The sequence below is a fragment of the Nematolebias whitei genome, chromosome 10 (assembly GCF_014905685.2).
Source record: "Nematolebias whitei isolate Nwh7 chromosome 10, NemWhi1, whole genome shotgun sequence".
NCBI lineage: Eukaryota > Metazoa > Chordata > Actinopteri > Cyprinodontiformes > Rivulidae > Nematolebias > Nematolebias whitei.
Genome location: NC_056507.1, coordinates 28,742,040 through 28,753,730, shown reverse-complemented (window position 1 = coordinate 28,753,730; position 11,691 = coordinate 28,742,040). Strand labels below are relative to the sequence as shown.

General features: G+C 40.6%; 2 protein-coding genes across 2 annotated transcripts in view; both read left to right on the top strand.

Moving 5' to 3' along the window:
• The window catches only part of snapc5 (small nuclear RNA activating complex, polypeptide 5), a 5,053-nt gene extending 1,702 nt beyond the window's left edge, over nucleotides 1-3,351 (top strand). Inside the window, exon 4 of the mRNA XM_037683540.1 lies at nucleotides 2,760-3,351. Coding sequence (XP_037539468.1) covers nucleotides 2,760-2,936 — 177 coding nt within the window. The 3' untranslated portion in view covers nucleotides 2,937-3,351. The remainder of the gene's footprint in view (nucleotides 1-2,759) is intronic.
• Nucleotides 3,352-3,639: 288 nt separating this feature from the next.
• lctlb (lactase-like b) lies at nucleotides 3,640-11,689 on the top strand. The gene is made up of 15 exons (XM_037683538.1): nucleotides 3,640-3,760; nucleotides 4,198-4,419; nucleotides 4,509-4,669; nucleotides 4,749-4,836; nucleotides 4,916-5,025; nucleotides 5,110-5,238; nucleotides 5,354-5,449; nucleotides 5,528-5,582; nucleotides 5,661-5,822; nucleotides 8,821-9,098; nucleotides 9,172-9,298; nucleotides 9,376-9,575; nucleotides 9,652-9,715; nucleotides 11,214-11,258; nucleotides 11,405-11,689. Exons 2-15 carry the CDS (start codon nucleotides 4,293-4,295, stop codon nucleotides 11,518-11,520), a joined length of 1,758 nt encoding a protein of 585 aa, XP_037539466.1. The 5' UTR covers nucleotides 3,640-3,760; nucleotides 4,198-4,292; the 3' UTR covers nucleotides 11,521-11,689.
• Nucleotides 11,690-11,691: the final 2 nt, after the last annotated feature.

Below are 11,691 nucleotides of genomic sequence, written 5' to 3'. Positions count from 1 at the left end.
TATATATATATATATATATATATATATATATATATATAATGTGTGTATATATATATATATATATATAATGTGTATATATATAATATATGTATGTAAAATAATGTATGTAAAATATGTATGTGTATATATATATGTATGTGTATATATATATATGTGTGTGTATATGTGTGTGTGTATATATATATAAATATATATATATATATATGTGTGTGTATATGTGTGTGTGTATATATATATAAAAATATATATATATATGTGTGTGTGTATATGTGTGTATATATATATATATAAATATATATATGTGTGTGTGTATATGTGTGTATATATATATAGTATATATGTACAGGTCCTTCTAAAAAAATTAGCATATTGTGATAAAGGTCATTATTTTCCATAATGTAATGATAAAAATGAAACTTTCATATATTTCAGATTCATTGCACACCAACTGAAATATTTCAGGTCTTTAATTGTTTTAATACTGATGATTATGGCATACAGCTCATGAAAACCCAAAATGCCTGTCCCAAAAAATTAGCATATCATGAAAAGGTTCTCTAAACAAGCTATTATTATCTGAATCAACGACGTAACTCTAAACACCTGCAAAAGATTCCTGAGGCTTTTAAAAACTCCCAGCCTTGTTCATTACTCAAAACCACAATCATGGGTAAGACTGCCGACCTGACTGCTGTCCAGAAGGCCATCATTGACACCCTCAAGCAAGAGGGTAAGACACAGAAAGAAATTGCTGAACGAATAGGCTGTTCCCAGAGTGCTGTATCAAGGCACCTCAGTGGGAAGTCTGTGGGAAGGGAAAAGTGTGGCAGAAAACGCTGCACAACGAGAAGAGGTGACTGGACCCTGAGGAGGATTGTGGAGAAGGGCCGATTCCAGACCTTGGGGGACCTGCGGAAGCAGTGGACTGAGTCTGGAGTAGAAACATCCAGAGCCACCGTGCACAGGCGTGTGCAGGAAATGGGCTACAGGTGCAACATTCCCCAGGTCAAGCCACTCTTGAACAAGAGACTGCGTCAGAAGCATCTCGCCTGGGACTGCTGCTGAGTGGTCCAAAGTTATGTTCTCTGATTACAGTAAATTTTGCATTTCCTTTGGAAATCAAGGTCCCAGAGTCTGGAGGAAGAGAGGAGACACAGAATTCACATTGCTTGAGGTCCAGTGTCAAGTTTCCACAGTCACTGGGGTGTCGTGTCATCTGCTGGTGTTGGTCCACTGTGTTTTATCAAGCGCAGGGTCAATGCAGCTATCAGGAGATTTTGGAGCACTTCATGCTTCCATCTGCTGAAAAGCTTTATGGAGATGAAGATTTAATTTTTCAGCATGACCTGGCACCTGCTCACAGTGCCAAAACCACTGGTAAATGGTTTACTGACCATGGTATTACTGTGCTCAATTGGCCTGCCAACTCTCCTGACCTGAACCCCATAGAGAACCTGTGGGATATTGTGAAGAGAAAGTTGAGAGACGCAAGACCCAACACTGGATGAGCTTAAGGCCGCTATCGAAGCATCCTGGGCCTCCATAACACCTCAGCAGTGCCACAGGCTGATTGTCTCCATGCCACGCTGCATTGAAGCAGTCATTCATGCAAAAGGATTCCTGACCAAGTATTGAGTGCATAACTGAACATGATTATTTGAAGGTTGGCGTTTTTTGTATTAAAAACACTTGTCTTTCATGGGGAGTGGTGGCGCAGAGGTTAGAGAGGTGGGCTTGTGATCCGAAGATCGCCGGTTCACGCCCCGGCCCCGACAACATCAAAATTGTGGGTGGGGTAGGTGAAATACCCACACTTGCCCCCACCCTCATTCGCCCCACTCTGGGCCCATGAGCAAGGCCCTTAACCCCCACCATGTGCTCCCTAAACAGGTCTCTCTTGAAAATGAGTTCTCGTGGCTCAATGAGACTAACCTGGATAAATAAAGGCTAAATGAAAAAAAAATGAAAAAAAACTTGTCTTTCATTGGTGCAATGAAATATGCTAATTATTTGGGACAGGCATTTTGGGTTTTCATGAGCTGTATGCTATAATCATCAATATTAAAACAATTAAAGACCTGAAATATTTCAGTTGGTGTGCAATGAATCTGAAATATATGAAAGTTTAATTTTTATCATTACATTATAGAAAATAATGACCTTTATCACAATATGCTAATTTTTTGAGAATGACCTGTACATATATATATATATATATATATATATATATATATAAAATAAACTACTACTTGTACTACTATTCCTACTCTGGTTTTTCACTTATTGCGGGTCTTCAGGGTACGGATCCCCCGCAATAAATCAGGGACTGCTGCACTCAGCTTTTTCAAGCCATTCCTGCACAGTTGTCTTTTTTTGGTAATGCTGCTGAATGAAGTAAATGGTTGTAGTCATTAACATAGCAAATGATTAATTTAACTTTCAAGGCAATGACTACAATTAGAGCTTATTTTGTTGTAAGCACTTTTAATTAAAAAAATAAAAAACGCTTGTTTCATTCAAATAATTAACTAAATTATTTTGTTTGGTTTTATTATGTCACATTTATTTTTTTATTTCCCTAAAATAAAGTCTTTATCTACCATGTAAGAAAAAAAAAATCTAAATTCAGTTTGAAAATGTCTTCATATGTTGGCCGTCAGTGATCTGATCATAAATCACTGTTTTATTCTATTTATTTTGTAAAGTTGTGGCTTTTTGCTTGTTTATTTACTCGTGTGTATTTATTTAAATTCTTACAGGTCAACGTTAATCTGGACGATGAAAGCGAGATCAATCGAACCAAACTCTTGTTGAATTCTGCCGTAGACTATGACATGGAAGAAGAAGAAGAGGAGGAAGATGATGAAGAGGAGGAGGAGGAAGATGACAACCCTGAGTTTGTGCCTGAGGAGTATGAGGAAGACGACGATTACTGAGATTTAGGATGTCCGTATTAACACCACTGAAGAACAGGAACTCTGTTAACAGGCACCATTTTATTAGTATTATGAGTCAAAATAGGTTTAATTTATTTGAAAGGTGTAACAGTTACAGTGTAGCGTGTGGTGCTAGCAGTGAGCTCGTTCTTCCTGATTTAATTTGTCATCTTGATATCTAATTTTAGTACGGTAGTCGTGTGTGAAAGTTACTGGGAAATGTCACACTGGTATGCAGTATTATTAGGTGCTTATACTGTAGCTTCCTCAACATGTAGTGCATTATGAGGATAGAAAACTAAGATTTCACCGAAGAATCAGAACTTTGATGTTGAGAGATGTGTCTAATGAACATTTGTGGCTGGGCCATAAAATAAGTTAAAATGTCTGCATTATGTATGAAAGAAGAACTGTAAGCACAAAATAAATGTTTTGCATTAGCTTCTCTTATTCCTTCAACATCCACTTTTAATTTTCTCTTTAAAATGTTTTCCACCACACAAGGATGTTTTCAGATTTATTTATTTTTTATGTACAGTTAAGTTTAATTCATGTCCTCATTTGACCCAGGCAAATGGGTACTGCAGCGCAAACACTTTCCGCTAGAAAACCATTCAGCATTTTCTACACAGTTAAAACAATACAGCGGGTCTCACAATAAGGTCAGCTTTAACACGCTGACAGCAGGGACGGCTCTGGAGAAGTGGTGCGGCAGCAGGGAACACAGCTCTGCGTTAGAAATACCAAGTTTGTTACATCTGCTGCTCCAGGAGGCATCAACAGATTTGGGCTGGCAGCAGATGTGTTCTTCATAACATTTACAGGTACCGGTAATTGGACTTAGGAAGACTACTGGTAAAATACTGATGTGAAAAGTATATGTAAATATAAAGTATAAAGGGTAGATTTATTCCCCATTGTATTTTGATGTTCGTAGTTTTCTTTCAACTTTGAGAGTCAGGTTTTCATATCTGTTCATGTCGTGACTGGTCTGTAAACATATCAGTCTCTAACATTAGCTTTGCTTACAGAGGTGAAACCACAGTTTGTATGGGATCTGCCGGCCTCAGCAACATGAGCTTACACTCCATTGAGTTTGAAAAGAGGCATTTAGTTTTGCATTAGGGGACATGAGACCCCCCGTGGTCAATCACTCCGGCTGCTTCCAGTCTACTTGATAACAGTTTTATTGGCAAGCTCTTCTCTGATATACTTCAAGCATGTGTGTTTATGACTTTGGTTATGGCATGTTTTGTTGCAGGTAAGTGTAGATGCTGAATGGCTCTCATGTCTCTTCAGTAAACGGTGAAGGACCAGAGAACAGGACGGGAACTGTGCTGCAGGCTCTGGAGTACCATGCTACCCCGCAGAGCAGTCAGTGTGTGCTATGTGCTTATGTTGGTGCTGTATCTGTCTGCGGCTGAGGACTTCGACTGGACAAAGAACAACCACGACTCCTTCTATTATGGCACTTTTCCAACTGGTACTCAACCTGTGCAGAATCCTATTAATTTTAATACTTGGACTAAATATACACACCACTAAAGCTGATCCTGCCGACTGATTTCTCAGGATTTTCATGGGGTGCCGGAAGTTCGGCCTATCAAACAGAAGGAGCCTGGGACAAAGATGGGAAAGGACTGAGCATCTGGGATGTGTTCAGTCACAAGATGGGCAAAATCCAACAAAATGATACTGGGGATTCCTCCTGTGATGGATACTACAAATTCAAGGTGGGATGTTTGTAAAATGCAGAAATCATGAATGGTGTGTTGGGAAAACACCATTGGATTTGAATGTATTTTTGTACAGGATGATACATCTCTGATGAAGGAGCTGAAGCTTAACCATTATCGTTTCTCCATCTCCTGGCCCAGAATTATTCCCACTGGTGTAAAATGTGAGTGGCTGCTGCTAACAATATGTAGCTGAATTGACTCATCTGATTTGATTGATCCAAACTTGAACCTTCCTTTCAGCTGATCATATAAATGAAAAGGGAATCCAGTACTATGATGAACTAATTAACCACCTACTAGAGAACAGAATCACTCCCATTGTTACTTTGTATCACTGGGATCTTCCTCAGGTTAGCATGCATTTTACAGACTTCCAGTATATTTAATCCCGATGGCTGTTACAACAAGCTATCATATCTTTATAAATTTTCTAGGTCTTACAGGAGAAATACGGTGGATGGCAGAACATAAGTATGATCAATCATTTTAATGAATTCGCCAACCTGTGCTTTGAGAGATTTGGCAACCGAGTCAAGTACTGGATCACTTTCAACAATCCGTGGGTAGGCTTGCGATATGTATTTGTACATGAAACAGAAAACATCACTGAGGATCCACAGGAAGAGTTTCACACTCCTGATAAATCCAAAGCATGTCTACTTTGGTTTCTGATTGCAGTCTGTAGCAGTTGAGGGCTACGAGACGGGCGAACACGCTCCAGGACTGAGGCTCAGAGGAACGGGAGCTTACAGAGCTGCACATCATATAATTAAGGTGAGAGGGTGCAGATTTGTTAAACTATCAAAACTTGAGAGAAAGGAGTTGATTATGAAACTAATATATTTCACATAGGCACATGCTAAAGTTTGGCACACTTATGACACCCAGTGGAGGGGGAAACAACAAGGTAAATAAGAATATAATTTAATACAGAAGGCTCTACATTTACCCTCCAGTCTGTCTGAGCTGCTGCACTTCCCAACAGGTCTGGTTGGCATCTCTTTGTCGGGGGACTGGGGTGAGCCCGTGGACATCAGCAACCAGAAAGACATCGAAGCAGCTGAGAGATATGTCCAGTTCTACCTGGGCTGGTTTGCCACACCTGTCTTTCATGGAGACTACCCTCAAGTAATGAAAGACTTTGTCGGTGAGATAAACACCTAGTTTTTTTTTTTTTTTTCAGAATCAGCTTTGTCACTGTACCGAAGCGCAGCAAAATTACATTTCAGTACAGCCCGTCTGAGAGAACCAAACAAACATGGGGAGACGGAGGTGACTGAGGCCGCCGGCCTCGAGAGGCGCAGCCTTTTTAGTTCAGATAAGGAAAATAAACATGAGGGGGAGTGGAGGTGTAAAAAAATCAAATCTTGCACGGTGTCCTAGACAGGTCACAGTGTGAAAGTTGCAAAAGAATGACCTCAGCACATAAACAGCAACATACTGATGACATCATAATACATTTATGCATGGGGGGGGCCGACGAGGGCAGTGAGTTGTCCCAGAACCCTGTCAGACAGTTCCATAGTCCTGATAAAGATGGTACAGTGTTTATCAGCCGGCTCAACTCTGACACAGATCCACAGAATGTCCTCGGGAAGGGAGCGATAGGGGAGTGGAGCTTCTCATTCACAAAAACAACCAGGAGAAGTTGAGATAGCTGCCAATTCAAGGCCGAGTGGGGAAGCCAAATTCAGATAACACAATTATTTTGGGTCAGGCAGCCTCTGCTTGAATTTCCGTGTCTGCCTTCATATTTCTGCTGGTACATCTCGCTGGCGATTCCAAACAGCCAAATTTTGTGGTCATACCACTGGACTGAGATTATAGCCTTCTCCAAGGTTGATTCCTTCCTGCCAGTGAGTCCCAGGAGCTGCAAGTAGCCTGCGATTCTCAGAAATTGCATCCAGCTTACGGCTCAGCTCATGCAGTGTCTGAGTCTGAGAGGTTACTGCTCGGTACATTCCTTCATACAAGGCAGGCAGCCTTACAATTGCCACCATCTTCCGAATTTGTCGATATGACAGATACCCGCCAACACCAAAAAGCAGAAATCCAGTTATCATAAATCCAATTACGTTCACATCTTCGGTCGAGAATTTTTTTTCAGTTGCGTTAAGAGACCAGCTGACCAGATCCATAATTTACAATTCGGAGGATATGTAGTGAGAGGCTCCAATAGGAATCACAAGACAAAAAGAAAAGCAGGAGGGACACATTCATATGAAACTTTTTATAAGTAATTATCAGGTCCACATCTTTCAACTCATTTTTTTACTCATTCCAAATCAAGATTGGTGTCAAAGCTAAATAATCTTAGTCAACACAGTCATCGTGGCTATAACTTAATTTTCCAAACTGAGATAACATATATTGTGGTAGTAGCTGGGAGTCATTAATGACATACTCTGAATGAGACCTTGTGATATTGTGTAAGACTGATAACACAGTAACGTTCTTTGTTTGACAAAAACAGCTAGGACTCATATTAATGTCTAAAATTCCAGCATGAAAGGCAAAGGGCAATGTATCAGAATCAGAATAAGCTTTATCACTGTACCGAAATAAAGTGAGATTTTTTTTTTTGTGAGATTATGTTTGTACAGTTGTCTGAAAGATGGGTGGAGTGCACGTTGCTGCTGCTCCTTGAGAGCGTGGCCCCTTGTCCTTTTTCAGAATACTTTTTAGATAGAAAAGGGGAAAAGGCAATGAGGATAGGATAGTGGTATTACAAAAAATTATCTCTTCATACCTTGTTTTTATCAGGACACAATTTAAGACATCAAAAACTCTACCAGCAAGCACATTTATAACACATTACATATGCATTTGACAGCAAGACGGTGAGATTTGTCCATGAAGCACTTCCAGATAGGCCATAGTCCTGATAAGATGTTGGTGTCAGCCGGTACAGCTGTGATAAGCCTTCACAGAAGTTCCCGGGTTGTGGTTGCGATAAACAGAGCTTTTCCTTAGTTTACACATATCCCAGGAGAAATCTGATAAGTCGGCCAACCGGGGTAGTCAGATTCAGATAAGCCACGATTGTTGATTTTTTTTTCAAGCGGACTGTTTTTTTTCTCGTCAGCCTTGAGTCCTACTGGTACTTTTGGTCCCAAAATACCATACCATTTTATTTATTTAAAAAATGACCAGATTTGTGGGCATTCCACTGGTCCTTGATTATGAGCCCCCTCCAAGGTTGTCCCCAATATGCTGGCGAGTCCCAGAAGTCGCAGATGGTCTCTGATTCTCACAAATCGCTTTCATCTTACGGTTTAGCTTGTAAATCAGCTGATTTTGAGTACTTGAAGCACGAACCAAGCCTTTAAACAGACTCTGCAGTTTTGCCATGTAAAAGGAAGTCAAAATCAGTTATGTTACACAGTTACAGTTAGTTACACATGGCAGAAACTTTTGCTGCCATCTTCTTTAATAGCAAATAACGTAGGAATCCGCCGATGCCAAAAAGCAGAAACCCTGCTATCATTGTTCCAATTATATAAACATCTTCGGCATCCTCCTGAGACAATAGGGAAAGACACATCAGCTCCCAAACTCCCCACTGATCCATGACGTATCCTGCCGCATGCGTCTCAGCGGGGCATGAGGGCTCTCCAGGACCCTGTCACTTTGTTGAAAATTTTTTATCGATTGCGTTGAAAGTCCAGCTGATCAGATCCATGACATCAGGGTGCTAATGATCCATCGTTAGGCTGATGGCCCTTCTTGATCATGTGAGCAGCTGGTTTTGGCTGTCAGCAGCAAACTGGTTGATCCACTATGAGAAGGTGCTATTTATAAGACTGAGCTGAATACAGCACCTCAGACTGAGAAAGTCTTTCGTATGAAAGACGAAACGTTTCTACATTTTTTTGTTGTTTCGCTTCGTTTAGATTTTTTGAATGTCCAGAGGACCAGATTTAACTTTTTAAAAATCCATGACAGTAGTTTTAGTTTCGGAAAATGTGTAAAATAGGAGCTCCGATACACAGACAGAGAGTAAAAAAAGCAGGAGGAGGACAGGAGAGCAGGAGGAAAAAGCATCCGCCTTGCACGAGAGCAAGGGAAAAAAGTACATCCCTTTTCATTGTATTTTATCATTATTTACAATGTAATTAACTAATCCCTTTAGTAACTGTGTGCAGGAAGAAAGAGTGCCCAGCAGGGACTGGGGACGTCTCGGCTGCCCACGTTTTCTCCACAGGAGAAGAGCTACATGAAGGGGACCTGTGACTTCCTTGGCATAGGTCACTTCACCACACGTTACATCACCCATAAGAGCAACCCGTCAGGCCGAAGCAGCACCAGCTACTTCACTGACCGTGACCTGGCAGAGCTGGTTGACCCGCGGTGGCCCGATCCTGGATCAGAGTGGCTCTACTCCGTGCCCTGGGGTTTCAGACGCATGCTAAATTTTGTCAAGGTGACTCGTGGTGCAGTAACACAATGAAGAGACTTTCCTCCTGCTTTTAAAGTAACCTTTGCTGTGCCTGCAGACTCAGTATGGAAACCCCATGATTTATGTGACGGAGAACGGAGTCTCTGAAAAGATGTCGTGCACAGAGCTGTGTGACGAGTGGAGGATACAGTACTATAAAGACTACATCAACGAGATGCTAAAAGGTGACGGAGCTCACAGGAAAAACCACGAGCAGAGTTTAACCTGAACTCTCACCACGTTGTTCCTCTGTGTCTCCCAGCTATCAGAGATGGGGTCAGTGTGAAGGGCTACACTGCCTGGTCCCTGCTGGACAAGTTTGAGTGGGATGAAGGGTACTCTGAAAGGTTCGGCTTGTACTATGTGGACTTCAGGAGTAAAAACAAGCCTCGCTACCCCAAAGCTTCAGTTCAGTTTTACAAACGCATCATCAGCTCCAACGGATTTCCAAATCAGAGAGAGGTGAAAGGCGCTTGAAAGATTTTCTCAAGAAAAGCACACCTATTCTTTCGTCTAATTGATTTTTAATTATTGACAGGTTGAAAACTGGAAGAGGAAGGCCGTGGAGACCTGTTCTTCTAGCAATCAGCTGTTAGCTGCAGGTCAGTTTGTGTTTGATGATGTTTGAGCTGAACAACTAGCTGGGGTAAACAAATGAAGATTCTAGCTTAAATCAGTCTAAAACAAAATCAACAGAATTAACAAAACAAACTATTTTGACCGAACTTGAATATGTTTCTGTTCAAACGCTTCAGAGCACATAGTCTAATAGTTGTAAAAATAAAGATTGGTGGAAATGTAAAAAGCCAAGTCACTCCTGCAGAATATCTGAGATATCTTCTTTGTTTGCCCCTCCAGCTAGAAGAGAGTCCAAGGAACATGCAGAAGTGCCAAAGGTTTGGCCGGTGCATGATGAAGTTTAGAAGTTCTGGATATTATCTCACCAAAAAGTTGTTGCTTTTCTCTTTTGTTGCTTTGCGATTGTGTGGTTTAACGTCTGACTAACAGAGTGAAGCATCTGCAGTTTAACACTGACTCATGTCCTTAATAAAGGTTTCAGGGGTTTGACGTGCAGCGCTTTCCTAATTTATACTGTCTTCGTTATAAGTTGCATATTTCTTTTATTTTACAGAAGCTTAAAAAAACAGTAAACACATCTCTAGTAAAGTGGGCTTCATAGAAAATTCATCTCTGTCCTCATAAAGAAACTTTTCTCTAACAAAGATTCAGAATTATACACAATATATATACTTAAATGTTCCTTTAGTGACAGCTGTGACAATTTTCTTCTCAGCATATTGTCTTTTCAGGCCTGAACCTTCCTGTGGACCGGTAGTTCCTGTCTGCAGAGAAGCCGTGGGAATTACCAGTACTATAAATGTGGGAAAAGCAGTGCCGACTTAAATTAAACAAATTCCCATAAGTGTGAGGACAATGTGTGACCGTAAAAGCTCAAAAAGGTGGGCTACTTAAAAAGAACTACTGTAAACTAGGCAGAGCATGTCAATTATAAATTGTTTATTTTAATGAAATTTAACAGCTACTCTGGGTCCAGCCAAGACTTCATTTGGGTACAGTATTTGACTGCAGTCCCCATTAGGGAATTCTTACTCCAGATGTTTACTAAAAGACTCACTTTAAAGCAGGATACCTGCAGTATGCAGCTTAACTTTTAAGTCCACAGACATCAATTTGAGCCTTGCTTCCCGGTCGCTTATATTTGAAGTGTTTTAGATTCACCGTATTTTTCGGACTATAAGGTGCACTTAAAATCCTTTAATTTTCTCCAAAATCTACAGTAAGCCTTAATCTGGTGCGTCTCTTGTATTAATTCTGGTTGTGCTTACTGACCTCGAACCAACTTTATGTGGTACAAGTGAACAATGTTGAGTTATTGTGAAAGAGTTGAATAAAGTTTGACTTATCGGACTGTTTTGTCTCGCTTAATGCGCCTTATATTCCGAAGAATACGGTATCAATTTTCTTGCCTACACAAAGCATTTACAAATGCTGATTTCTAAAACACTCCCAGTACCTGCAAGCAGTTCTCAAAGGGTTAAAGTGCCAATCACGTCTAAGTACTTTCTCTTCTTTCATTAGAGGAACAGCGGAGTACTGCTGCCAATATTCTAAGACTTATACATGGTAAGAAACCCCTCACAATAAATTGGATAATTTAATTTAACCCTTTGAGTGCTGTGCTGGAGTGTTTTTGCTCGCATTGTGAACTGTGCCTGCACCATTTGATAACTTCAAAATGTTTGTAATGAGTGTGTGTGTGTGTTTTGCAGACCCGTTGACCAGCCACATGGAGATGGTAACAGAGATCGTTGTTCCCACTGTGTGCACACTCTGCATTTTGCTCAGTGCCATCTTCCTCATGTTCCTGCTGCGAAGGAGGAACTAACGCGTGTACAGCCACCAAGGTTGACACAGTCTGTACATCTGAATGCATGCAGTGGAAGTTTACATGAAGTGTTTGTGTGAGGATGAATACAACTTTTGAGGTGAATTCAAAGACTTGGCTTGATTAATCTGATGTGCTACACTGTTTGCTAAGAAAAATAAAGAAATACCA

Coding starts and splice junctions, on each gene's coding strand:
- lctlb (XM_037683538.1), top strand. CDS start 4,293: ATGCTACCCCGCAGAGCAGTCAGTGTGTGCTATGTGCTTATGTTGGTG. Junction 9,299..9,375: donor CATCAACGAGATGCTAAAAG/GTGACGGAGCTC, acceptor TGTGTCTCCCAG/CTATCAGAGATGGGGTCAGT. Junction 11,259..11,404: donor TATTCTAAGACTTATACATG/GTAAGAAACCCC, acceptor TGTGTTTTGCAG/ACCCGTTGACCAGCCACATG.